We start from the raw sequence: 24,779 nt of genomic DNA on the forward strand, positions 1-24,779 counted from the left end.
CCAAGTAAACAGTTTCAAAATGTGCAAAAGTATCCATGACAATCACCACCTTCATCCTACAAAGCCGTGAAACGACTTGGATTCTGCTTCCGTACAGTTGAAATTTAAGTACCTCTGTGCCACCTATGAATTTTAACACGCTTTATAAAAAAGTCTCTGGAAGACCAAAGTTGCGTTTCCGTTAACGCTCCTCTGCCGCCGCCTTCCCCCGCTCCCTGCTCCCGCCTGGCAGCGCAGACGGCGGCTGCCGGGGGCTGGCACGGCGGGGCCCTCCGCCGCCGGACGCCACCGCGCCCTGCCGGGACGTGTCCCCGCGGCCGGTGCCCGGGAGGAGCGGACAGCCCCGGCCGCGCGCGCACACACGCGCGCACACGCGGCAGCGGCGGGCGGCGCCCCCAGGTGCGCCCGCCCCGTCGCGGCCCGGGGGGGCGGCCGCGGCTCCTCGCCCCACCCCGCCGCGCCGGGAGCTCGCCGCCCCCCGGCTGAAGTCCGGTGCCTCCGCGCCGCGCCGTGCCGGGGGTGCCGTCACTCGGCGGTTCCAGCATGCGCCTAAGATGGCGGTAGCGGCGGCGGGCGGCGGCGGGGGCGGCCGGGCGCAGCGCAGCGGCTGGCTGGAAGTTTTGGTGCGGGAGCGCTGGCACAAAGTGCTGGCCAACTTGGGCGGCGAGGCGCTGGTGCTGAGCGGCGAGGAGCGCCCCGACGGCGCGGCCCACAACGGCCTGGGCGGCGATGGGGCGGCGTGCCGCGGGGCCGAGGGCGGCGGGGGGGCGGCGGCGGTGCGCACCGCCTTCACCGACCCCCCCGAGCAGGTGCCCGAGGCCGTCTCCAACAAGAAGCGGTGCGTGAAGGTGCTGAAGCAGGAGCTGGGCGGGCTGGGCATCAGCATCAAGGGGGGCAAGGAGAACAAGATGCCCATCCTCATCAGCAAGATCTTCAAGGGGCTGGCGGCCGACCAGACCCAGGCCCTCTACGTGGGCGATGCCATCCTGGCCGTCAACGGCACCGACCTGCGGGATGCCACCCACGACGAGGCGGTGCAGGCGCTCAAGCGGGCCGGCAAGGAGGTGCTGCTGGAAGGTAGGGGCCGGGGGTTGGGAGGGCCGCCAGCGCGCCCCGGGGCGGGAGGCTGTTGGGGCAGGTCGGCTCGGCTGGCAGAGTGGCGGCGGAGCCGAGCCGAGGCGGGGTGCAGAGGTGCCCCCGTGCTTCTCCGCACCTCTCCTCCGGGCGTCTTTCCGGCGGGGAGAGTTTATTGCCCCCCACCCCGAGCCGCGCCGGGACTCCCGACGGCATGCGCTTGAGGAGGTGGCCCCTCGGAGAGGGGCGAGCGGGCTGCCGGGGAGCTGGGCTTGAACTTGCCGTCCGGCTGCCAGCCGCCGGAGCCCCGCAGCCCCGTCCGAGCGGCCGCCGGAGCCCCGCAGCCCCGTCTCGTCTCGGCGACGGGTCGGCTCCCAGGCTGAGGGCTCACGGTGGGAGCCTGGCCGGCCCCCGCCGGGGCGAGCGATATTCAGGATCCGCCGCCTGGGTATTTTCGTGGCTTTCAGCCCAAGAAACGGCGTGGGAGTTGGGTGCTGGGAGAGAGGGGGGTTAAAGGAGTAAAGGACCTTCCTCGGGCCGTGAGCGAAGGGCTTAGGGGACTTCCCGAGCCAGCTCGAAATGCCCGAAACCTCCCGCTGTCCAATTCTTCCTTGCCCCCTCCACCACCCCACTCCCACCGAGGAAAGAGAGGGAAAGGAGACTTAAATGAAGCTGGGGGTCCCTCACTGATACATTAATCATCCCCTGCAAAGCTTCGTTTCTCAAGGGTGGCTGAAACAGTTTCCTAAGAAGTAGCCTAGAAACTGAGCCCGGAGTGAGAAGCAGCCGTTGGTGTGCGCGGAGGAGGCATGGAGGGAGGGCGTCCCCCCGGGACGGGTCGGGTTTTGGGGAGGGTGTGAGCAGAAGGGAAGAGCTAGGTTCCCCCGGACAGCGAGTTCATGAGCAGAGAGGCGTTCACAGGCGTTTAATCCTTGTCTTCTCGCAAGGATTAATTTACTTGCTCCACCTGAGAGAATGAACAGCTTCAGAAATGCCCTTGGCACGTGTTTGATAAAGTGATTACATATTTTGCTGAGAAGTTCCTTTAACCGGCGGTCAGTGGCATTTGAGGCATGGTGCTCTGCCTTCTTCCCCTGTGCCATCACCTGCCTCCGAGCCACAGGCGCTTTCATCTCACTGTGCCTGTAGCCCTTTTGGTACCTCACAGTTTTTCATGTGTGTCTTTTTGATGCTTATTCTGAGGAGCGAAGGAGGTGCTGCTGCTGCTTAGGAGGTGCAGCTGATATCAGCCATGAACAACCAACGTGACATAAAGTTATGGAGGAAGTTTGAAAGGGAGGGAAGGTGAGAAAATGTCATCCGCAGTAGTGCATGCTAAGAAACTATTTGGTGTTGTCCGCATGACAGTGAAAACTTCAAAGGAGCTACTGCCACGTGAGGATTTAAGAAGCTGAGGGCAGTGGTGTCTCCCCTCTCTGTACGCCCTGTGCTGCTTGCAAGGCCAAAGTGCATCTCGTGCTGCCTCGGCTGCAGCCAAACTGCTTACGAAGATACTTGTGAAGTCTTAATCTGAACTTCTCTCTGAGGTCTGAACTGAGGCTGTAGCATCTAAATTCTGTCACTGGTTTGTTTACACAGTTTAAGGGCTTCCTGGGGTGCAGGCCAGGCTATGGCTGACCTTTGGTGTGATCTAATGAGTAACGTATATAGTGCTTGCAACAGCCTTCCGCCCTCTGTGTAGTGCCTGCAGTAACAGCACCTGAACACGATGCTGCTGTGAGTCTTTAAAAACCTTCGTTTTCTTTCTGGTAGGACCAAAGATGAAGCCGTTTCAATGTGGACTCGGCATCCTCCTCTCTTCTACTCCTTTCTTCATCGCAGCTATTTTCTTGCAGTTCTTTGCTCTGTGAAGGCTGATGTGCCTCACTGGTTGTTTCTGCGATTGAAGAGCATATTTCAGTAGTCATCCCTATGTAGAATTAAAATATTCTGACACAGAACTCAGTATTTTGTCCTGCCTTTCTCTTGTGATTTCAGCAGAGTAACCAAAATGAGAGTTGGCCGTAGCATTGCCCGGGGAGGCACTATGCTCCTTCAGCAGGGAACCTCTCTGCGTGAATGGCTTGTGTAAACAGGCAGTTTAAAACAATTCCCTGCTATTCAGTTTCCCACTTTGAAGCTCCTTCTTCAGTAGCACAGTCTAAACCAGGGTTTTTTTTATTGCTAAAGGAAGGAAAATCCAGAAGTGGTGGTTTTTTGTTGTTGTTTTTTTTTTTTTTTCTTTCCCCTTTAAAGTATAGGAGGGAGAGCTGTGATCTTCCTTTCCTTCCAGACAATAAGAATTTGCCATTTCCTGACTTCTTGGAGAGTTATGTATTGCAAAAAGCAGCCTGTGCTGGGGCAGGGCAGGACCCCTGCGCAGCAGCTCCACTCTGGGTTCTTTTTCTAATTAACAGAGCAATGCCAGCATGTGCTTCCAGTGTCAAAATGTAACATTTACATTTTCAGTGAGATTTGAGACTTGCTTGTGACTTCCAGATCAGGAAAGCCAAATTTGCAAAGGCATGGCAAGGTGCAAAGCACGAGGGGCATATTTCCTGCTGCAGCAGGGCTCTGGGTATTGCCCAGTGCATTGTGTGTTCCTGGAAAGGGTCTTACAGTTGAGTGTTTCCTAGAGGTTATCAGCAGCGAAGATGTGGTCAGTATGGTTCAATACGCCCAACATCAGAGTGCTGGAGCCCATCTGTTATATAGTGTGCTTCCTAAAATTGCTTGCTCAGTGAGATGAGGCATTTACAAACTCAGCACTAAACTGTAGTCTCTCCTGCATTCCTGCCCAGGGAGGAAGGGAGTGGAAAATCCCTTCCCAGCCCTGTGTACCGTGTGCCGGCAGCAGGGCTGGCACTGGGGTGAGTGGTAGGAGGAGGAAGATCTGTGAAAAAGGAAAGGGATGGGACAACACTTCATTTTAACACTTGCCCCTTTTGCTGCATTGATCAGCGTCTCTGAGGTGGTAGAAACGGAAATTATTTGCTGGAGGGTTAGGGTTGGTATAGCTGCAGTAGCTGTGCTGGTGGGGGGTGGCAGAGCTGTAAAGCCAAGGGGAAGAGGTCCTACTCCAAGTTTAATAGGTATCCTAGGTTGTTCTAGGTTGCTCTCATTTTCCACCCTGAAGGACATGGGTGTGTCACAGTCCAGTTACTAAGCTAAACTTGTATAAATCAGCTCCTTTGTACAGGTCTGATCTGTGGGGTTGGTCAGGGTACCTTGAAAGCAGGTAGGATTTGATAAATGGGAGGGAAATAAGGCAACAGGTGACACTGCTATAGAAGGAGCTGGTAAGGCAGAAGGTTCAAGAGGAGAAGGAGGTGATGGTGAGGAAGGACTTGAGCCCTAAGAAATCTTGTGCTCTCATCTACAGGGATGGACTTCTTCTGCCTGCAGGGCTTAATTTCCTGTGAGCCGTCCATCACTGCTTTGGCATGGGTGCAGGGGAGCAAAGCAGCGGGTGAGCAGGGCCAGGGGAAGCACTAGTGTTGGGCTTCTCGGGTGTTCAGTACATCAGGACAGAGCTTCTCACCAGCATTCAGGAGTGAAAAAAATTTCCCTGTGTGAGAGATGAGACAGCCTCCTTGTACAGTGCATATGTGCAGGCGTGGAAGGCAGCTAAAATTCTCATGACAGCTATTGTTTGTACATATAATTTCCCTATAGTTCTGTTAAATTGGGTTGTCCTAAATAAGCACTTAAAAAATCTAGCAGCCCCTCTTGTGCTGTATGAAGCACGTTACATTCAAGTGACTTTCAAGACACAAAAGGTGTTTGTTTTTATCAAAGCATCCTAGATGAGCAGTCCCTTGGCATGCTCTGTAACCAAGCCAGTTGTACTTCACTTATATTCTCTGTGTGTTCGGTGAAAAAATGAAAAATTTAAGCAGCCTGTGCTCATGTCAGACAGGACCCCTCTGCATGATGCTGTATTTGGATGTGGATTAAAAAAACACATTAGTGTGGTCTTTGCTAGCTGACTGCAGGATATTTTTTTTAGATCGCATCACTTACTAACTTGTTAAATGTGTGTGGACGAGCTTCTGATGGTGATGGTGGCAGGTACGCAGTGGGTGGAGCATCCTTTTAGTGTTGCTAGTTTTCTGACTGGTTTTGAGCGATGCTCGGTTTAGCTAACAATTGCAAGGTGGGGCTTACAGCTCCCTTGAGAAGTGTCTCTTGCAGCCTCTGGGTTTGCAGAAATTTCCCACAGAGAGGCAGCCCCCTGCATAGTGAATTTTAGCATATGGACAGTAGATGATAGTCATTTTCTGTAGCCCTCTTGGGAGTAATCCACAGCTTAAAGCAGTGTAAGAGTAAGTGTGGTGCAATCTTTACTGTAGTAACACGTATTATTTTCCAAGCAATACTTCTGTAAGAATTGTAAGAATTCTCCCCGTCCTACCCTTTTAAAATTTTCTTTGGATGAAGCAAAGCAATTCTGCCTGTTTGAATTACATGTTGAAATAGTACAAAATAGGCATGGGCTGCTTGTTGGCTGTGTTTTTCTCTTTCTTACGTTCTCCTGTTTCTTTCAGTAAACTAGTGACAACAGGAGATTTCTGGGGGTTAACAAAATACAATATTTATCCAAGAAAGTGTATCTCTTGCAAGTGTAGGGAAAAAACCAAGGCACAGGGCACTTAATAAGTGCCTGCATGATGTAAATACTTACTACAGTCAGGGCTGTAAATCTTAGTGATTGCCAATTGTATGCACAGTTATTGCTCACATTTCAAGTAAACCTATGGAGAAAACACTTAACTTAAAAAAATTTTTTTTTGTTTACATTTTTTTGCAAATAAGCAGTTAGGGAAATGCTTTGGGCTATACCACATTTTATAGCCTGTGTAGCTGCCCTTGCCACGCATCACTTTGAAAGTGAAATTGAAAGGGAAAGGAGCAGGTAATCTTATGCTCAGGAATACTGGATCTAAGCAGTCCCCGAGAATCTCAGTTTTGATTCTTTCAGCTGCCTGCAACGGATGAGGAAGCTTGAGTGGAAACACTTGATGTGTCTTTCATTGATTAGATTAGATTACAGGCTAATTTAGCAGTCCAGACAGTCTGTATCACCTTTCACAGATAAGAATCAGTACATCCTCTTTGCAGCAAATCTGGTACAAGTCCTCTTTCTCAATTATTGTAAAGAAAATAAGGCATTTGTGGGCAACACATTCCTGGATTTATTTGGACCAAGTGCAGGGTTCCCCCTCAACCTCCCCCCTGCCCTGCCTTGGAAACCTTTCCTCCTTAGGATTTAGTACCAGCACCTTAAGGGTGTTTAGAAGATTAACTGTGTCTAGGGATGTGGGATTCAATTGCACATACAGAGTCTGTGTGTTAAGTATCATTAGGGGAAAAAAAAAAGCATTTTTGAAAACCCCAGCAGTAATTCCTTCGTGGAAAATTAAATTGAAAACTTGATATATGTCTTTGAAGACTTTAAACCATTAGACAGAGAGAAATTGAAAGCTGAAGTCTTTTGCTCTAGTAAATGGAACAGTGTTTGTATCTTAATTTTGTTATGGCAGGTGCCTTTTCCCTGAAGGCCAGTCCCACCCTCCCAGGAAGGCATTTTCACACAGCTGATTGCCTGTGGCACTGGCCTCTCCACATCCCTGCTGCCCACTGGGTTTGGGTCAGAAATGCTCTCTGCAGGTCTGTCCCGAGGGAGCTGGTGAGGAGTCTTGTAATTCAAACTGAAGTTTGGATTTGGGACAGCCCAATAGAGGTGATGATCCCAATAGATTGATGGTTTCAGGTATAGGTTGGGAACGATTTTTAATTTTTTTTATTTGCTTAATCTCACTGTTTTCAGAACACATGGGGTGGAACTCCTCCTGGTAGTAATTTGTAAATTTGACTTTAAGTATAGCATCCATTTGTGTGCATTCAGTTTGTATGTGTTGGAGAGTTTACCATATCTATTTGTAATCTGTTCCAGTGGTCACTTACTTCCAGGCTTTAAGAACACATTTCCATTCCACTTTTCTAATTTAGATGTTTGATCGTAGGATTATTTTGTACTTTATTCTGCAAGATTATGTTGCCATGGCTACTTGTTAGAATTGGTACAGTAGAAGGGAAGTTGGAGGACACAGTAGTTCAAGAGAGCAGTAGCATACGTAAGTGAACAAAATGTGATGGGAACAAATCTGTCCCAGTACTGCACAGGAGACTCTGGCTTTCCAAGCCTGAAAAAAATTTTTAAGCATCTCAGAAAAATAGTTGGTGAAGAAGGGATGGTAGCAGTGTTAGTAGAACATGCAAAAAATCTCTTAACTATGCATCATACACGCTTGTGAGTAGCCTATATGATATATCTGGCCTTGACATGGTGGGTGGAGGTAAGTGAGATTCATCTCTTACCCCCTTCTGACTCTCCGTTGGTCTCACTACAGTGGCTGTAGCTGGTGTGAAGTGAGCTTTGCTGGGCTTAGCTACATCACCTCTCCAAACAGTAAATTATGTTGAGCAGTGGAGAATACTGCTGTCAGCATAAGCTGTGTTTGTGCTTTGCCAGGACATCTGTACTTAGAGGAATCAGGGACAGCATCGTACTGTTTTGGTGGATTGGGAAAGAGCGAGTATTCTGGGTAGTAGGTATAAATAGTCTGTTTTGGCAGGGGCAGAAAGCTCATTGTGGAGATGGGAAGGAACACTGGGGGAGTGGCAGCATTTGGTACATGCCTTGAGGAGTGTCACTGCAAGGAGGAGTTAGAAGATGTCCAAGGTGAGGCATGGCTGTTTTGGGCTAGAGAAGTTTGTGAGAAACTACAAAGTATCTAGAAAGTGTGGAGTGCTATTTGTCACTCATGCTACCTGTTGGAAGGTGTGTTATGAGCCTCCTTCATGTTCTTTAATAAATGTCTGTGAGCTGCTATTATGCAGGACCAAGAAGGTTGCTCTATAAGGCTTGGTCTCCATGCTTTAAAAGATGGCTGTTGGCCCTGTCTTCTGTGCCTTGCAGTTCTAGAAGAGAGAGGATTTACTGAAGTTATGCATCCAGCATCTTGCAGTGTCTCAGAGCCCAGCAACACTGAGTAATGAACTAGGACATAAAAGCTTTTTTGTAACTCTGCTTGCAGGATAAGTGGGGAAAAGATGAAACTGGTTTGTCCATCATCCACTTAACTATCAAAAAGTACTTTTCTCCAAAACATGTTAATAAACTTGCTTATGAAAGGTTTAATCAACTGTTAGTAGTTCTGCGGATTGCTTCACCACTAGATAATTGCCTTGCTTTTGGGTTAAGTTTGTTCCTTCACATAAATTAAATTAAGGACATAATTTCAGCATAACTCTTTGGCAGACTTGAATTTCCAACTGCTGCTACTGTACACTTCTGTTACGGTCTGGCTTTAATTTTGTCTGTCTAGAATTTGAACTACTGAACTGGTTGCAGCTTTCACTGTGCGTATACTTGGGGCATGACAGAGTAGGTCACTGCCAAAGCAGCACATCTGTATTGTAGCAGTTGGGTAAAATGAAGTTCTTAATTGTAAGGAAATGAGCCAGAACAGTAGATGTGGAGAAACTGTCTCTGATTAGAGATGATTAACATACAGCACACTCCTTCTAAAAATGTTGTGAAGCTTTTTGCTGAACTCTTGGAAGTAGTGCTTGTTGGCACAGCTCTAAAAGTCATCAAAACGAAGGCTGTGGCTATGTTTATTCTGCGCTGCTCAGGGATGTTTCCATCTAAAGATAACATATATTCGAGCAGTGAGCCTGCTTCAGGCAGCACACGGGTGAGTAACTCCTCTGTGTGTGCATCTGTGTGAATAGCTTCTATTCACTTTAGTGGCAAGCTGAAAAATGGTAAATTCCTGGTATGGTGTAAGTATCTGAGAAACAGAATCCTTTTTCCCAGTATCTGAAAGTTAGAGACATATAATATAAAAATAAAATTAAAAAACCTTTTTTCTTAAAAAATGACAGTATCAGAATATAAATTCTCTTCTGGCAAAGGAGGCACAACTTAACTGATTTGCTCTAACAGATAATGTGACCTCATTCGACTATTTATCAGCCTCATGTGCCCTTTCAGGGAAATAGGGCCATTAGTTAAGCTTATGTTCCATTTGCCATGGGCATATTCTGCTGGTGCAATACCTATTTTGGCTTTTAACATAATCAAGTAGTTATGAGAGTGTATTGAAAGCTATACCCTGAAAATAATGTATCTCCACTCTTGCCTGAGTTACTTCAATAATAACTGTTTCTAGGATGATTTACTATACTAACACATGTGTTTTAACTGCTATTGACTGATTCTGCAAGGGGAGCAGGAGGCAGCTGTGTGAAGGTACAGATGTTAGAGAGGTTTACTGTTATCCAGTGTGTAGCTTTATCAGGCTGCTTTAAGCTAATAGTTTCAATTTAGGCAGTTGGAGTTTATCTATTTATCCTGGAGTCTGAGCTTTACTCACTGCAAAACAGCCTGGAAGGACAGAGCTGGTAGTGGGGCTGTCAGGACAGCAGTGGCAGACATGATTTCCCTCGTAGCAGGCAGATTCCTGTTGGTCTTACTCTTGCCGGCCAGGAGCCAGTGGGATCCTTCTCATGATGATGTGAAGCCAAATGAGGGATTTAATTGAATGTTCAGGAATATTTTCCAGGAATGAGGTCAGCAGGATTTACCTTCAGTACTTGCTGCTTGAATTCTTTGTGGCTTTTTTTTTTTTGTTTGGTTTTGGATTTTTTGGTTTTGTGTAATTTTTGTTTGTATGTTTTGTTGTTGATTTTGTTGGGGATGCTGTGGAGTGAAAAAAAGGTTTCCAAATTACCATTGTTTCCCAAAGAACATATTATCCTTGGTAAGTGTCTGCCCCATTTGTCCTGTGTCATGCAGTGGCAGACTCTCCTGGTACATAGCCTCCTCTATCAATCATGTATGGCTGGGATGGATGGGTGTCTCCAGAGAACCAGCAGGATTTCTGTAGGATTACTTACCATATAAATATGTACCTAGGCACAGAGACACACACTGTAAGATGTATTTGTATACATACTTATATAATGAACAGCCCCATCAACAGGCATTCCTTGTTTGGGGCTTGACCTTCAACTGTGCTTGAGGCCAACCTGGTTGTACCAGTGTTATGCTGCTGGGGCTTTGCCAGGTTTGGAGAGGCTGAGCTGATGCCTATGAGACCTATCATGTCTCTCTGCTACAAGGGCAGTGTGGTGGGCAGTGCTGGCTCAATGCTGCAGAGAGGCTTTTGGTATTGCACCCCTGGGAAGCCTCTTCCAGAACAAGGGATGTGGCTGGTTGTGAGCTCTGTCAAAGTCAGGAAAATGTGCTTATTGCAAGAGAAGGGGAGCAATCTTCAAGCTGGAATGACTTGGATGATGACAGCAGACTCTTTGTGAAGAGCTCCAGGTGTTATTACAGGTGTGCTTTGCCTAAATTAAACCCATCTAGATTTTAGAAGCTCAGGTAAATGGCTGGTCAAAGGGTTAACATAGCTCAAATTCTTCAAACAGCTGAGGAAGTCCTGAGCAAACTGGTGAGGAGAGACACAAGCAACACTTAAACCTGCCAACAAACCTCAGGGTGCTACAGATGCCACAGCTAATCTGCTTGAAGCCACTGTTGCTCTCATGGCTTTTGCTGCTTTCTTCTTTGCAGGTTGGGTTGCAGGCGGATGCCGGAATGTTTGTAGGCATGGCTCTCATCTAGCCCTGGGGAGGAAATCTGTATTTCTGCCTTAAAAAAAGGTAAAAAACCTCACAGTAACTTCAGTCTTCTTCATGTTTGTGGAACGCTGGAGAAGTGTCCAACCGAAAAGGCAATAAAAGAAAACAGTGTTTTAATTCAAAAGAATGCAAGTGAAAGCAAGTAGTTTTGAGAAGTTCCCAGTCCATTCAGTGAATGCCTGTCTGTATAAATAAGCCAGACCTAAGTGATGTATGAGGGCAGGTCATAAAGAAAACACTGCAGTAACAAACTAGTGGAATTTTCACTTAACACATTAAAATCAACCCTGAAAGGCTCCATTAAGGAAAGCCATAAATTGAAATTCTAAGAGATGGCATATAAAATATCGCTAAAACTAAAAATGATCCTCTGTCAGTTTTATGTTTTCCTTTCACTGTGTTATATCTATTTTAATAAACATGTGGGATAGACTATCAAAAGAGCAGCACTTTGTCTGTGAAGCCTTGAGGAAATAAATAGTGAGTCTGGGCATATTATAAATTTCATCCAATAAAAATAAACTTAAATTGATTCTGGGCTTTGCTTGTGTAAGGACTGCTATGCTAGGACCATTCTGTGTTGATCTTGTTTTATATATATATTGAACTTTCCTGCTAGACATAACTTGAAATGTTAGCATTTAATGCTTGAGTTTTCATTCAGGTACTGCCAGAGCTTTCTGTCTATGTGCATAAATAGTATTAAGACCTTAGAAAGGTTTCAGGGTTCACTCTCTTAATAAAATGTTGAGGAACAAATATATTTTGGTTTTTGAGGGAGGAAAGAAAGGGTTGACTTGAAAATACACAAATTTCTGTGGCTATCTTTATGATGTTTTAATTTGAAATGTCATATTTAAAAACAAAGCAATTTGCTTTCAAAAGGCTGATTTGAACTTGCATTTGAGAACTTTTCTAAATAAGACTTTCCATGTGGAATAACAGAAAATTACCCAATGTACCTTCTCCTCGTGGAAAATCTTTGCAATCATGTCACATGTCATAACACCAGGAAACTTTCATGGCTAAAAAGTTTTGACCAACTCAATGCAGTAGTTTTCTTCCCATTTTGTTAAAATACATAGTTCATTTCTGTAAATGCAGGTGTTTATTCTGTTCTTTGGAAACTGTAGACATGCTGTTCTCCTTAATCAGTTTGTTCTGTTACTTTTCTGTCAATACACACATTGTACAAAGTGGATAAGGATATATATTTGGTATGAGCCAAGACAGATACGCTTCCAGTGGAGAAGTCACAAATGATATATTACATGAATTCCTGTAAGACATTTATGTTTGATCTTTTCAGTTAGTCCTAGTTTTGGAGATATGCTTCCTTGTTTTTGTGAAACTCACAGTAGAAGCCTTGAGTACAGAGGGAAATGAGGAACAAACTTCTCAAGTCTCTAAACTTGCCTAAAATATCTCTTCTAGGTGTAATTTTAATATCTCCTCAATGCAGCTGTAAATTAAATAAGCCCTCTGCCTTTTTAGCTTTTGCTGTATTAAAGACTTTGTGTAGAACTGTATGTATATGAAGGAATCAAGAACTGTTCATGAAACTATAAAGGGTGGGAAATTATTTTTATGGGGGAATATGTGATGCATTATTTTGTTTCTTTATTTTCCCTTTGCTTTCTTTTTGTTCACTATTGCATCGGCTGATGTTGGTTTAAATGTGGCTGTTTAATTCCAGAGCTGACCTAGCTATAAATGTCTATCAGCAATATTACATGGGCACAAGGTACAAGCGGGTACACACACACAGCATACACCATGAGCTCGCATGCGTGTTGTGCATGTATTTGCTCATATCCAAGACAGAATTTGTTTGTTGTCAGTAACTATGTAGATTAAGTTAATTGTTCTATGAAAATTGAAGTAGAGTCTTGATTATACCGGCACTGGAGGAGTCTCTGGTTTGATTCATTTGCTGGAGTGCTTCACAGGAGACTGCACCTGAAATTTTGTTTTTTCTCGGGGTCTGTGTTCTCAGGGTCTGCTTCAGCTGTCTGCAGCTGAGCCCCCAGTGGTGAGCAGCAATGGCCAGGCTGGTGGGAATAACCTGTCATCTGCTAGAGAGTGACAAGAAGAAGGAGTGAATGTGGAACAGAAGGTGGGAGAGAGAAAGCCACCTCTGCTTCAAGTTGGCATGAATTTTCCCATTGTTTTCAGTGGGATTAGGATATTGTTTAGCAAGCAATATTGACATAAATCACTGGTGGGGAAAAAAGATGATGCAGCTTTCTGTAGCTGTCTCTGATAGCTACTGCATTAATTCTCCTTTAAAATAATATGGACAGATCTTTGATCCTTACTGGGTGACTCACTTTGCTGGCTTCCTACATGACTGAAAAGACCTGCTCACAAAATTTTCATCTGAGGCTGTATGTTAACATGCTGCTTTACTGTGCTTAGCAAACCCGATTTCATACTCCCCCTCCACAACCCTTTCAGCTTGTCCCTCCTCCCTTCCTTCTCCCCCCAAAGACTGATGAGCAAAAGCACTGTACAGTAGATGTGGCAGCAGTTCAGTCTCTGAGTTCAGTCATTTTGTGCAGTAATAATTGCTTAAACAATTGTTATTTCCTAATACACTGTTCAGTGCTAATCATAAAGGTTGAGTAATTTGGCACAGTTGGATCTGTGCCTAAGCCCAGGGTCCTTGTCTTAAATTAGAAAACCATCAAAATGTTACTTCTGCAGACCTCCATGGTTTCTCTTAAATTCTGGGGTGACAGATACTGTATCAACATATTTCCAGAGGATGTTTCTGGTTTTCTTTGCAGAGCTTAACTCTGACCTCTGCAACAGCAGCAACACAATAAAAATAATGTTTAATTGGAGCAGGAAGCAGTCATTGTTTTTGGAGACAACAAAAATGTCCTTTCAGGTGAAGGCTGGTTAGTAGAGTTACTTTTTCTCCAAAAAGTTGCACCCAGCAGAAATTTTACTTTTGAACAGGAGGTTTCTAAGTGCCTTCTCTGTAGCACTGTCAATGCATGGGTGGTTCTCCAGGAGAAATTAGAGTTTGCTACTTCCTTGGTGCCACTGCACTGTATAATGCCAGACTGTGACAGTTACCAGATATTCTGGGTTTGCAGAGTACAGCAAGCCCAAAGCCTCTGCATGTCTTGCCCCTGCCCCAACAATGTAATGCTCTTCTCACCCTGATTTTTCTGGATATCATTTGCCACCTTTCTGCCTTCTGCCTGCATCTTTTAGGATGCAAAGCAACATCAGAAAAAGTTTGATGTTTGTCAGCCTGATTATGCAGGAAAACCTGCAGTTGTAGCTGAACAAGTAATTGCACAATCAAAATGTTAGCTTGCTGACTTTATCCCTGCTGCTTTTTGTATCTGAATGCTGGCAGATCCCTGCTGGGGATGAACGCTGTGTCGGGGCAGGCTCCATCAGCTGCTGATGGCCACCTGGCTAACAGCCAAACACGATGGTTTTCTTTATCTCTGCAAAGTTGCAACCGAAGTTTGAGTGATTGAAAAGTGAAAAGAATTGGTGTTATCACAAGAGGGTACATAAACTGCCGGTATTTAGTGTCTGAGGTCTGGGAGAATTTGGGTTAGCTCAGGACCCCAGATGTTTTCAGGCCTGGAATGCAACCCAATTACCGTGTAGTTTTTTTTCTTTTAAATATAGGCATCATTAGAAAATATAGTGAGTTGAAACTAACCCCTAATTTTAAACCTGTAATAATAGCTTTAGAAGAGTGTTGCAAAGAAAGCACTTAGAGTGTATTACATGAATACCCAGTTAAAGTATAATAACCGATTCAAAAAAGGCAAGTGAGACACAGCTCTGCAATAATAACACCATGCTTTTTGAACATTATTTCCTTGATAAATGCTAGGAAAAAAAATAATGTGAGTCTGATTCAGTAGGCACTTCAGCTGCAGTGCCCCTGGCATCGGCTCTTCTGGGGTTCGGTTCAGGCTGCAGGACCCCCGTGGCGGCACAGCCCGAGCCCTCTGAATAGTCCTGCTGAAGGACACTGTGTATGAGCCACAGTGGCCAAGGAAATGTAGAAAAGAAGGCTTGTTAGTCTCAGCTTGCTCTGGGGGGAGGTTTGCTTCTGTCTCAGGAGCATTTCCTACCATGTCCCTGTTTAGTACAGGAGGTGGTAGAGGGGACGGAGCCGTGAGGGGCACTGGCAGCCTCCCTCAGACCAGCCTTCCTCACAGCTGCCTCACCCTAGAGGATCCAACATGGCTGGTTCCACGGCTCCTGTGCACAGGTACTTCGCAAAGTGATTGCAAACCAAAAGTAGGTCACGCTGTCTCTTCAACCTTTAAATATTGTATAATAACAATATATGAAAATACCAGTATGTGAAAACAGATGAAAATACTCCACTTTGCAGACTGAAGCAGGGTGGGCAGGCAGCAAGGTCAGGCAGAACGCCCTATCCAGCTCTGCAGTGTGTGTACAGGCTGAAGTTCAGTGTGTATAGGCTACTCTCTCTATGCCCTGATCCTGTAACTGCATAGATGAGGATGACCTTTGCATACATAACATGTCTTAATTGATTTCACCGAAGCTTAGTTTGGGTAAGGCTATGCAAGCCAAAGACCCATGATTTTGTTTTTCCTCTTTTGTGGGCATATGAGTGCTGATTGCACTATATAAAGCTGCTTGCTGTTGAGCCTGTCACTGTTCAAGGTGAAGAGAAAAAGTGTTCATGTTTTTATTATCATTCCTCCTTCCCGACCTATGCCGCACCAAAACAAACAAGCAAATGGTAGCAATTTCCAAGAAGAGAAGAACTGTTTTGCAGATCATAGCTTTTTCTGCTGGAAAAAATGTAGCCACGTTTAACTTCTTTTTAAAGAGCGGCAATGTTGAATATACAAATTAAACTCCAATTTACACAGTTGAGATTTTCCTGAGCAGTTCACACAAGTATTCTCAAAGCAAGATTTTGAAATAATGACATTTGCTAGGAACAGTCTTTGGGGAAATGGACAGTACTTGCATTTTTACCCTTCCCCCTTCGACAGCAGCCTGTGTCAGGCCAGTGATGGGAGCCAGGCGGGAGGACTGTGGCCAGCTCTGAACAGATTGGCCTTTGTCTCCCCAGCACAAACGTCCCTCTTTTTTCTGAGGGAATGGGCAAAACGGGTTCTGACCCATCACGACCGGCTGTTTGAGGCTTGTCTGTCAGCAGGAGAGAAGACAAGCACCTCCTCTGTGTCCCTGTTAAAACGCTGCTGCAGAGTGAACTGTCAAGCAGGCAGTTAAAACAGTTCAAATCTTTATAAGCCAAAGTTTAACATCGGCCGTGAAGTACTTCAGCTGTGTCACAAGACTGCCCAAGTTGCTCTGCAGAGGTTTTCTCCTCTGGTTAGAGGCTCAGAGCTGCTTTGCTGACCTGGAGCACTGAGTGGTACAGAGGTGCAGTGGTGCCCAGCAAAGCTGCTGCTGCTTGTTTCTTTTTCTGGCAGCTTAAGTCTTCAAGTGTTTAGTGGGAATACCTCTTGTGGGAACAAGTTAGCAATGACAAAATCCAATAATAACCTCTGTCTTTGTTACTTCAGAAGGTGTGCCCTCATGAAATTTAGGAAGAGACCTGGAGTTGATGTAAATAGTCTAATTCTGCCCTTTTCATTTACACGATGCCTTACACTGATACGATTCAAGTGCTTGGCATTTTTACTAGTCCTAAGTAAACTGTTCAACCGAAGTTACTTCCCAGGGTCCAAGAGCTATTCACTGGTTTTTATGAGCATGGTGTAATTTGCAGCACCTCTTACCTTCAGCAGCAGAAAGGTGGTATGTCAGGGACTGTAGTTTTGGGCTTTGTCAGTGTTAATAATATAGCTCCTTTGGCTTTATCTCAATTACCCATCAGAGGAAGAGAACACTTAAAAGCCATTGCTATCCAGAGCACTACTCAGCTGCTGCATCAGCTGGGATCCCTACTGCCTGCCCTTTTGCCTCTCAGCCTGGCACATTGTAAACTGCTGAGGTTAATCGGGCTGAACCTATCTGTAGCGAAGTGTGGAGTGTTTCCATCACCAGGGCCAATGCTTTCAACGCCCTACCTGCCACGTGTGGAGTGTGGTTTGATTTCTGTGTTTGCTAGTTCTCCAGATCTTTCTACCTCGGTTAATGACATGGAGGTGGACTTGGGATGTGGGCAGCCATGAAGCTGGAGCCTACAGGAGATGCGTACATCACCTCCAAATGTTCTTGTTTGCAGCAGTGGTGATGGACTGTGAGAGGTGTGCCCAGCTGGTGGCTGACAGAGTAGGCAGTATTACTAATGTCTAGTAAAACTGATCAGAAATCGAGTGCTGAAGAAGCCTTCTGCTGGAGCCAAAGTCCATTCTTTGTCCTCTAGCTCACTTGTTACACACTGACCCTTCTCTGCTTCTCTGTGGTTGTGGTCTGAGCTGGGCTTCAGCATGTAAAGCCAAGCAAAATGTATTTTCAGGCCTGGTTAGCTGGGATGTTTGCTTCTGGGTCATGGTTTTTGATGTTCATGCTGTAGAGGTAAGAACAGAGGGGAAAAGTGATTGTGATGCCTTGGCGTGTGGGGTCCTCGTGAGGTCTTCCCCCTGGGGCAGAGGAGCACTGAGCCAGCACAGCATGAGACTGGATTGTGGCTGAGATGCTGTCATCATCCACTGATGTTCATTGTATTCTGTGAGGCAGGAGGAAAATGCCCACTGATACCATCCCTGTATCATAACTGCCAGAGAAATCTGTCTCCTCTGTAGTTTCAGACCTTCTGGGGTCCCTAGCAGTGTCCTGCAGTCAGGCTGCAGCCCAGGCTTCTAGGTAGACTTTAATTTGCTATCAAGAACTATCATATTAATGGCTTAATATTTTTAAATCTATGAAGGGGATGTCATTGTTTTAGCACTCAAGAGAGTATATAAAAGAGCCCTTTACCTCCTAAATTTTTGATGTTCTTGAGTAATTTTGAGATACGCTAACAAGGAATGTGTTTTAACATAGATGCAGAACTAGAGGCCATGTGAAATGATATTTTAACCTAGGCTGTTATCAAAAGGCATTTGACTTTGTTTTGAGGGGTAATATATGGGACACAGTCTTTGCTCTTAGAGGAGCATTATCTGGTTGGTTTGAGCTTTTGCTTGAAAGGATAAATCATTCTCCCTTTTCCTCTTTTTTAAAATTATTTTTTTATATTTATAAAATGTACTTGCCTGTGTCTTTGAGTATTTCCTTTTTGCTGGCTTTATACAGGATTTTTTTACTGATTGTGTAGTGACCTTTGCCATCCCCACAATCTTAGATTTTAATTCTGAGAATTAAAAGGTAATATGCAGAGAAAGGTGCTTGTGATTTTGCTTTTGTTTTCCCCTCTCTCAGGGGTGTTCAGATTCCTCTGATGTTAGGCATTTCGGCTACACTGAGCATCCCTGCTCTCAGGATGGGCAGCAGAAACAAGCTGAGTGGTCCTTGGCAGATGCCACTCTCCCTCCTCACTTATTACAGGGATAGTAGTTTCACTTCCAGTTACGCCTCTTAGGTGTTTAAAGTTAATGTGACATAGAACCCTTCCTTATAAAGCTTTTCCAGATTTTTCTTTGCAACCCGAGGACAGTTCTTTATTTCTCCATTCTCACTCAATTACATGGTTCTCCAGAACTGGGATTTTGAGGGAAACACAGAATTTGTGCAGATCAGGATACAATCCAAAGAGCAGAAGGTGCAACATATCTTTGTGGAAAATAATATTAAAAAAACATATTTACTATTTGAGAATATTAGCATGTAATTGTGTTGTATGTTGGCCTTGGCAAGAAACTTGTATAAGAAAACCCCATCCCTGTGCTGCAGTGTACGTATTTGTGGTTGCACTGATTTACCTGTGTGCAATACCATGCCAGAAGCAGATTTTTTTTTTTTTAATTACATGGGATAAAGTTACGCTCCAGAAAGTATGTCATCTTTAATGCTTGTTTTTTTAGTGATGGAGTTTACAGAGCAGACTCAAAAGTGGTTGTGCTGGTAGAAGTGAGCTGTGCACTCCAGCACGACGCAGGATAAGCACTGAGGCTGGAGGAGGAACCCAGCAAGGTGGTTTTGTCACTGAAGCCAACATGTTGTGAAACTGCAGCCTGAGCTGAGCGGGACTTCCCTGCCCTTCTCCTGGCCTTGGCAGCTCATTCCTGCTCCACCTGACCTCTGACAACTGCTTCCCTGTGGCCATGCTGCACATTGGGGTGCTCCAGGTCTTCAGGTCAGCTGCCTGGGTGGCAACAAGGTCAGGGGAAGCTTGAGTCATTAGAGATTCCTTTTGGGGGACAGCTCATGTTTAAGATCCCTGTAAAGCCACTGTGAAACTACACCCATCGTGCTGAGGCTTGTCTTGTTATTGTCAACATGCAATGGGTAAAACCTGGCCCTGGTGAAACCAGCTTCACTCAGTGATGGAGCAGGGCCAGGATCTCTCTTAGTGTTGCAAATTGTGCTACAGTTGAGAAAAAACACCACCTTTTTTTTTTTTAAAGTGCTAGACTTCTGTGTGACAGTCTTGAATTTTCAGTGTGAATTGTGTCACCTACAAGTTCAAGATTGCTTCTTACCTGTTTTGTATTCCGCAAATCCCAGCTTTTATATAACCTTGTGTTGCTGCATAAAGGATTGATATAAATCTTTCATACAGGCTGTCTTCTGGATTGTGTGTGGGAGTGGGAAATTCTGCAGAAGTTAAAAAGTACCTGTCCTGAACAAAGGCTGGGTTGATTTGATAGCAAAAGCGATGATCTTACAGTTGAAGTGAGGAGCAAGGGCCAGAAAATCAGACACTCCTCACTACCTCTGATGAGTGAGAAGAGGGACAGCTGAGTCTTGTGGTGCCCAGGAGCAAAGCACAGACTCATCTGAGACTCCGGAGTTGTGCATGTTTAAGTGTTGATTTGGATTAAGACAGGAAAGGAGACTGAACTGCAGCAGCTTTACTTGTATACGCCTTGCTTAAGCAATAAATACCTTTTATTCATGAATGGGTTTATGTACAGTTAATCCCTTATTTTCATGCTCTCACTAGCCATGCATAGACATGTCTTAAAAGCTTCAATTTCACTATGTTCCTGGACATGCTAAATTCGGTCCATACTGTGCAGGTGATCACACTTTAAGTGAGGGAATCCTGTGATTTTTTTTTTTCTAGTGCTTGCACAAGTCTCGGATCTAGATGACTTGTTCTGTGCTAAACCCAGCCACACTGTATTTACTCTGCCTTGAGGCCATTTAGTTACGTTGACTGTCCTACCCATTTCACAGAGCTCAGCTGATTGAGTTGCTTTCTGAGATCTGCAAACTTTCCAAATGATCTAGTTTATTTATGTAAGATTTTTTTTGAGTATACTATTTCCTTCTGTATTCAGTCCCTGTCCTATTAATAACCAATTCGGGTTTTTTAACTTGCTGTGTATCACTTCTGTAGTTTATGCCTTCTTTCTTCTGAGTGTCAGTGACTCCAACCTAACCGTGCTGGTTCCTTGCACCTCCACCAGTATTTTGCTCCATTACATGCTCTTCCAACACATTAATTAATCTGGCAATGCTACTCAGAGTATCAGGTGTTTGAATGCTTGAACACTTCCTTTCCTGGAAAAAATATTTTATTTAAAACAAAACATTGAGAAAGCATCCCAAGAACTATAAGAAGCTTATCTTCATTAGTTAAATTAGAAAATTGTGAAATGTTGCAAAGATATGAGGGGAAAAAACTAGGAAAAATTGGGATTAGCAGACTGAAAGCTCTGAAAGGATCTTGGGAACTTGACTCACCATTCTGATTGTGCAAAGGGATAGTGACCCTTAGGTTTGGTTACAAGACTTTACTGCCTCATGCCCACAAGATGGCTTTATATTTTCTTGTTCAGGAGTTACAACTTACTACTTAGCATGAGGCTGCTTTCCAGGTCCTTGCTCTGGATCTTCCAGCAGATTGAGTGCTGCCGTGTGGAAATGCAATTTTAAACAATCTAGACTTCAGTGTATTGATCTGGGGTGAGATAATGCATGTTGGAGAACTTGGGGTATGGCTGCATTACACTTAAAATTTTTCTAAATGGTTGCTGCTGTGGTGCTGACCTCGTTCTACCCCCAGCTGTGTGCTCCTGACTTGTCTTTGTGTGGCTCAGGCATTTATCTGAGTTTCTAGATGTCTGGTTCAGAGAATTAAACCAGCAGTAAATTGTGGCTGTTTCACTGGCCATGCAGTCCTGAACTGTCCCTTACATGAATACTGGTGTTTTTGCAATCAGGCAGGGAGCTGGTTCACCCAGTGAACATGAACAGAGTGTTCTCATGTTTCATCAATGGAGTGAAAAAGATTCCCTACCCAAGCATCTCTTCTGATCCCTTTGCTGGCTCTTGCTCCGCTTGCTTTATGGTCGGAGTTACTGAATGGCACCTGACTGCATCCCTTAGACTTGTCCCAGTTCATATAATCCCTTTTATAGTTTCTCCCCCAATATACTGCCCTTAGCACAGCAGAGGGGGTGGCAAAAAATGATTCATGGATAGGACTGAGAAGTTGGCCTGGCACTTCTTAAACCTGCTGGAGAAATCACAATTACCCTCTAGCCTGTAGCTGGAAAGCATGGTTTGTAAGCTGCCACTGAACCCATTGCTTTCAGTGGCAGTAGTCTTCTTCACGTACTGAAACACTGTTCTGGTTTGGTGTTTTTTTTCTTTCCCGTTAAGTGATATGTTTTAGCATAATATCAGTTTATCTAAAACTTTGAAATTCTGGGGAAGTACGAGAAATGAGAACCATTGTGTCTGAAACAATGACTAACTCATTTTTTTAGGGGCTGTTTGAATTAATAGACATGACCAAAAAGCACTAGAATGGAGAGGCCATGGAAACCCTTTGCTGCCAGTAGCCCAGGTGGCATCTCTCCAAACTCGCAGGGTGGGCTGATAGACTGTGACACCTCATGTGTCCTTTTCTGTGCTATTTTATCATGTTTTTTGAGAAATATGCACAAAAGCTTTCCCTCTGGGAGAGGCCAATGGCATCCTGGCTTGTGTCAGCAATAGCGTGGCCAGCAGGGACAGGGAAGGGATCTGACCCCTGTACTCGGCACTGGTGAGGCCGCACCTCGATTCCTGTGTTCAGTTTTGGGCCCCTCATTACAAAAAGGACATTGAATGACTTGAGCGTGTCCAGAGAAGGGCAACGAAGCTGGTGCAGGCTCTGGAGCACAGGTCGTACGGGGAGCGGCTGAGGGAACTGGGGGCGTTTAGTCTGGAGAAGAGGAGGCTGAGAGGAGACCTCATCGCCCTCTACAGCTCCCTGAAAGGAGGGTGCAGAGAGCTGGGGATGAGTCTCTTTAACCAAGAAATAAGCGATAGGACAAGAGGTAATGGCCTCAAGTTGCACCAGGGAAGGTTTAGTCTGGATATTAGGAAGCATTTCTTTCCAGAACGGGTTGTTAGGTGTTGGAATGGGCTGCCCAGAGAGGTGGTGGAGTCCCCATCCCTGGAGGTGTTTAAGAGTAGAGTTGACTTAGCGCTGAGGGATATGGTGTAGTTGGGAACTGTCAGTGTTAATGGTTGGACTGGTTAATCTTCAAGGTCTTTTCCAACATAGACAATTCTGTGATTCTGTGTGACTGAACTGCATCAGCCCTTTTGAAGATGGCCTCAGCATGGAACTAGCTGTTTCCTGAGGTTTTCTGTTAAGACACAACCAACAGTGAAGACAGCAAGCCTGGAGATCATCACGGCTACATGAGTTACTGGGCTTCAAGTTACGTGTTAAGTATCCCTAAACAGTGTTAGGCTGTGTGCCCATGAGAAAGTACATGGTGGAGGTAGTCAGAAAACCTCCAGGGAGCCTTGGGTGTAGAGCAAATGAATGGTGTCAGTGTTGGTTTTAACACTTAATACAGTAAAATCGCCTTGTTTTCCCATCCTCTCTCTCCTTGCCTTCTGCTCCTCTCCCTGGTCCCCAGTGGCTGGTGTGAGCTACCAGTGTCCCTTTTGTTCAGAGATGCTGTGGGGTGGTGCTGGTGACACTGGGATGGAGAGCATGGCACAGGGCGAAGGTAGAGGACCAGACTCTATAGTTGTGCTTGATGTACCCATAAGGATGATCTTTTTGTCCTCTCCCTCTCCCCCTTCCCTCTTTCTTTTCCTCTTTTCCTTTTTTTTTGTGAGCATCAAATCTTTCACAGCACATCTCTACATGTATTCCTGTAGTCTTTCTTGCTCTTCTACACTCTTTTATCTGGTGCTGAAGGATAATTTATCTAGACTGCACAAGTGTTTATCTGTCATCCCTCCTTCTCCCCTAAACTTAGCTTTGTTCTTTCTTTTTTTCCTCTTTAACCTACCACCAAGACCAGGTGCCTAGGCAGCAGTTTTCAATACAAATGTTTGTTTCTTTGCTTTACTGAAGTTGCACCCTCCCTGAAAAGTCAGTTGGGCTGACCGAGGTCTGTGCTCTGTCCTGGAGTGGATGCCTCTGTTTGGCAAAGACCTTCATGGCTTGTGAACTTTCTGTATTAGTTACAGAAACTTCTCACCCAGTTTTAGTGGTGGGGCAAACCTGGGTCTCAGCTACACCTTTCTCAGCTCCTTGGAGAAGATAAAGCTATTCAAAAGTACAACACTTCAGAGCCTATCGGTTTTGCACAGGACAGGAAAGGTGGGAGGCTTTGGCATCTTTCTTGCAACAACAAAGGCAGGAGGAGGTGCAGAATGTGAGTTTAAAATTTATCTTGAAATAAAGCAAGCTGAATCTGGAAAGGAATTAAGGCATTAGTCTGCCTTAAGTTATTTCGGCAGAAGTGTAAGCCCTCTTTACATCAGTAATGTTCCTGCAGGAGCAGCATGGACCTCAGGAAGTATGCTTTCCTGTGCCACAGCAATTTGAACCTTTCAGTTTTGGAGTGAGCAAGTTTAGCAGATACTCTAATAAATGTGTCCAATATCGAAATATTTGTAAATATTGATGTTTACTCCTGCTGATAAATCTAGAAATCTCCTTAAATGAAGATGCAGATGGAGAGTTGGTAAATGTACTCTTTATACAGAGAAGTGTTCTAAGGAAGTAAAAAACACATCTCTGAAACCCGTGGAAATTAGAGATGAGGATTCATCTGCCATCTAATCCCAGGGACCTGCCAGAGCACAGTGGTGAAGCTAGGTGTCCTCACTTCTGTTCAGGATTTCTGATGAATTATGCTTGAAAATACCATTCTTAATTTCCATGACAGAAGAATACTGAGTTTCACAAATGTTTCCAATTCACACATAAAATAGATAAATGGAAATTTTTACCATCTACTGAAGCTTCAAAGGAAGTAGTTATGTTTAGTTAATTAGTTTTGCTGTTTAAATATCTACAACCCATCCTTTCCTGGTTTACAGATTTAGTAAAGAATCCATTACGGAAATGGATAGCCTGGGGGGAGCATACCTACCCTGTAAACCCTTTTAGCTGTTCAGTATTATGAATGTATGTGAAATGTCAGCTTTGTTCAAATGCAGGAATAAAGAATGCTTTTCTAATGTGCATTCTCTTAATCTGGTGCTTGATCAGAGGTTTTGGCTCCAAAGCCAAAGCAGTAGAGAGGGTGAACAGGAAACAGTGTAGAAAATAAAAAGGAGCCAAAGCATGTTCTTTGCAAAATATATAAGGCTGATGCCCAGAGAGTTTGGCAGTAAGGGTGTGCAATCAGGCTAGCACACCGTTTTCTTCATTTTGTCTGTCTGCATCTATGAAATATTCTATGAAGTGGCCCTTCATCCATGTGTAAGAGGAGCTCAGTGGTTCTCTGCTTGCCTTTTCTTTCTGCTCTCCTGTCTTCCAGATCACCATTGTTCATATTTTTTTTTTCTAGTTCCCTCTCCTATGTGTCACCTGGTGCTGCATCCTCATCACGGCAAACCCTCATTGCCTCTTTGACACTCAGACATGATTAAGCAGACTCTGGAGTTTGGTCAGTTTGCTCGCACAAATGCATTGGAGCTGTTGT

At 44.9% G+C, this 24,779-nt stretch overlaps 1 protein-coding gene across 2 annotated transcripts in view; it reads left to right on the top strand.

Annotated features, from left to right (window-relative positions):
* The first annotated feature begins 476 nt into the window (after positions 1-476).
* SNTB1 (syntrophin beta 1) overlaps positions 477-24,779 on the top strand; it is a 115,244-nt gene continuing 90,941 nt past the window's right edge. For both annotated transcript variants that reach the window (XM_074898498.1, XM_074898497.1), the window contains exon 1: positions 477-1,077. In XM_074898498.1, coding sequence (XP_074754599.1) covers positions 555-1,077 — 523 coding nt within the window. In that variant the 5' untranslated portion in view covers positions 477-554. The remainder of the gene's footprint in view (positions 1,078-24,779) is intronic.

The sequence above is a fragment of the Athene noctua genome, chromosome 2 (assembly GCF_965140245.1).
Source record: "Athene noctua chromosome 2, bAthNoc1.hap1.1, whole genome shotgun sequence".
Taxonomy (NCBI): domain Eukaryota; kingdom Metazoa; phylum Chordata; class Aves; order Strigiformes; family Strigidae; genus Athene; species Athene noctua.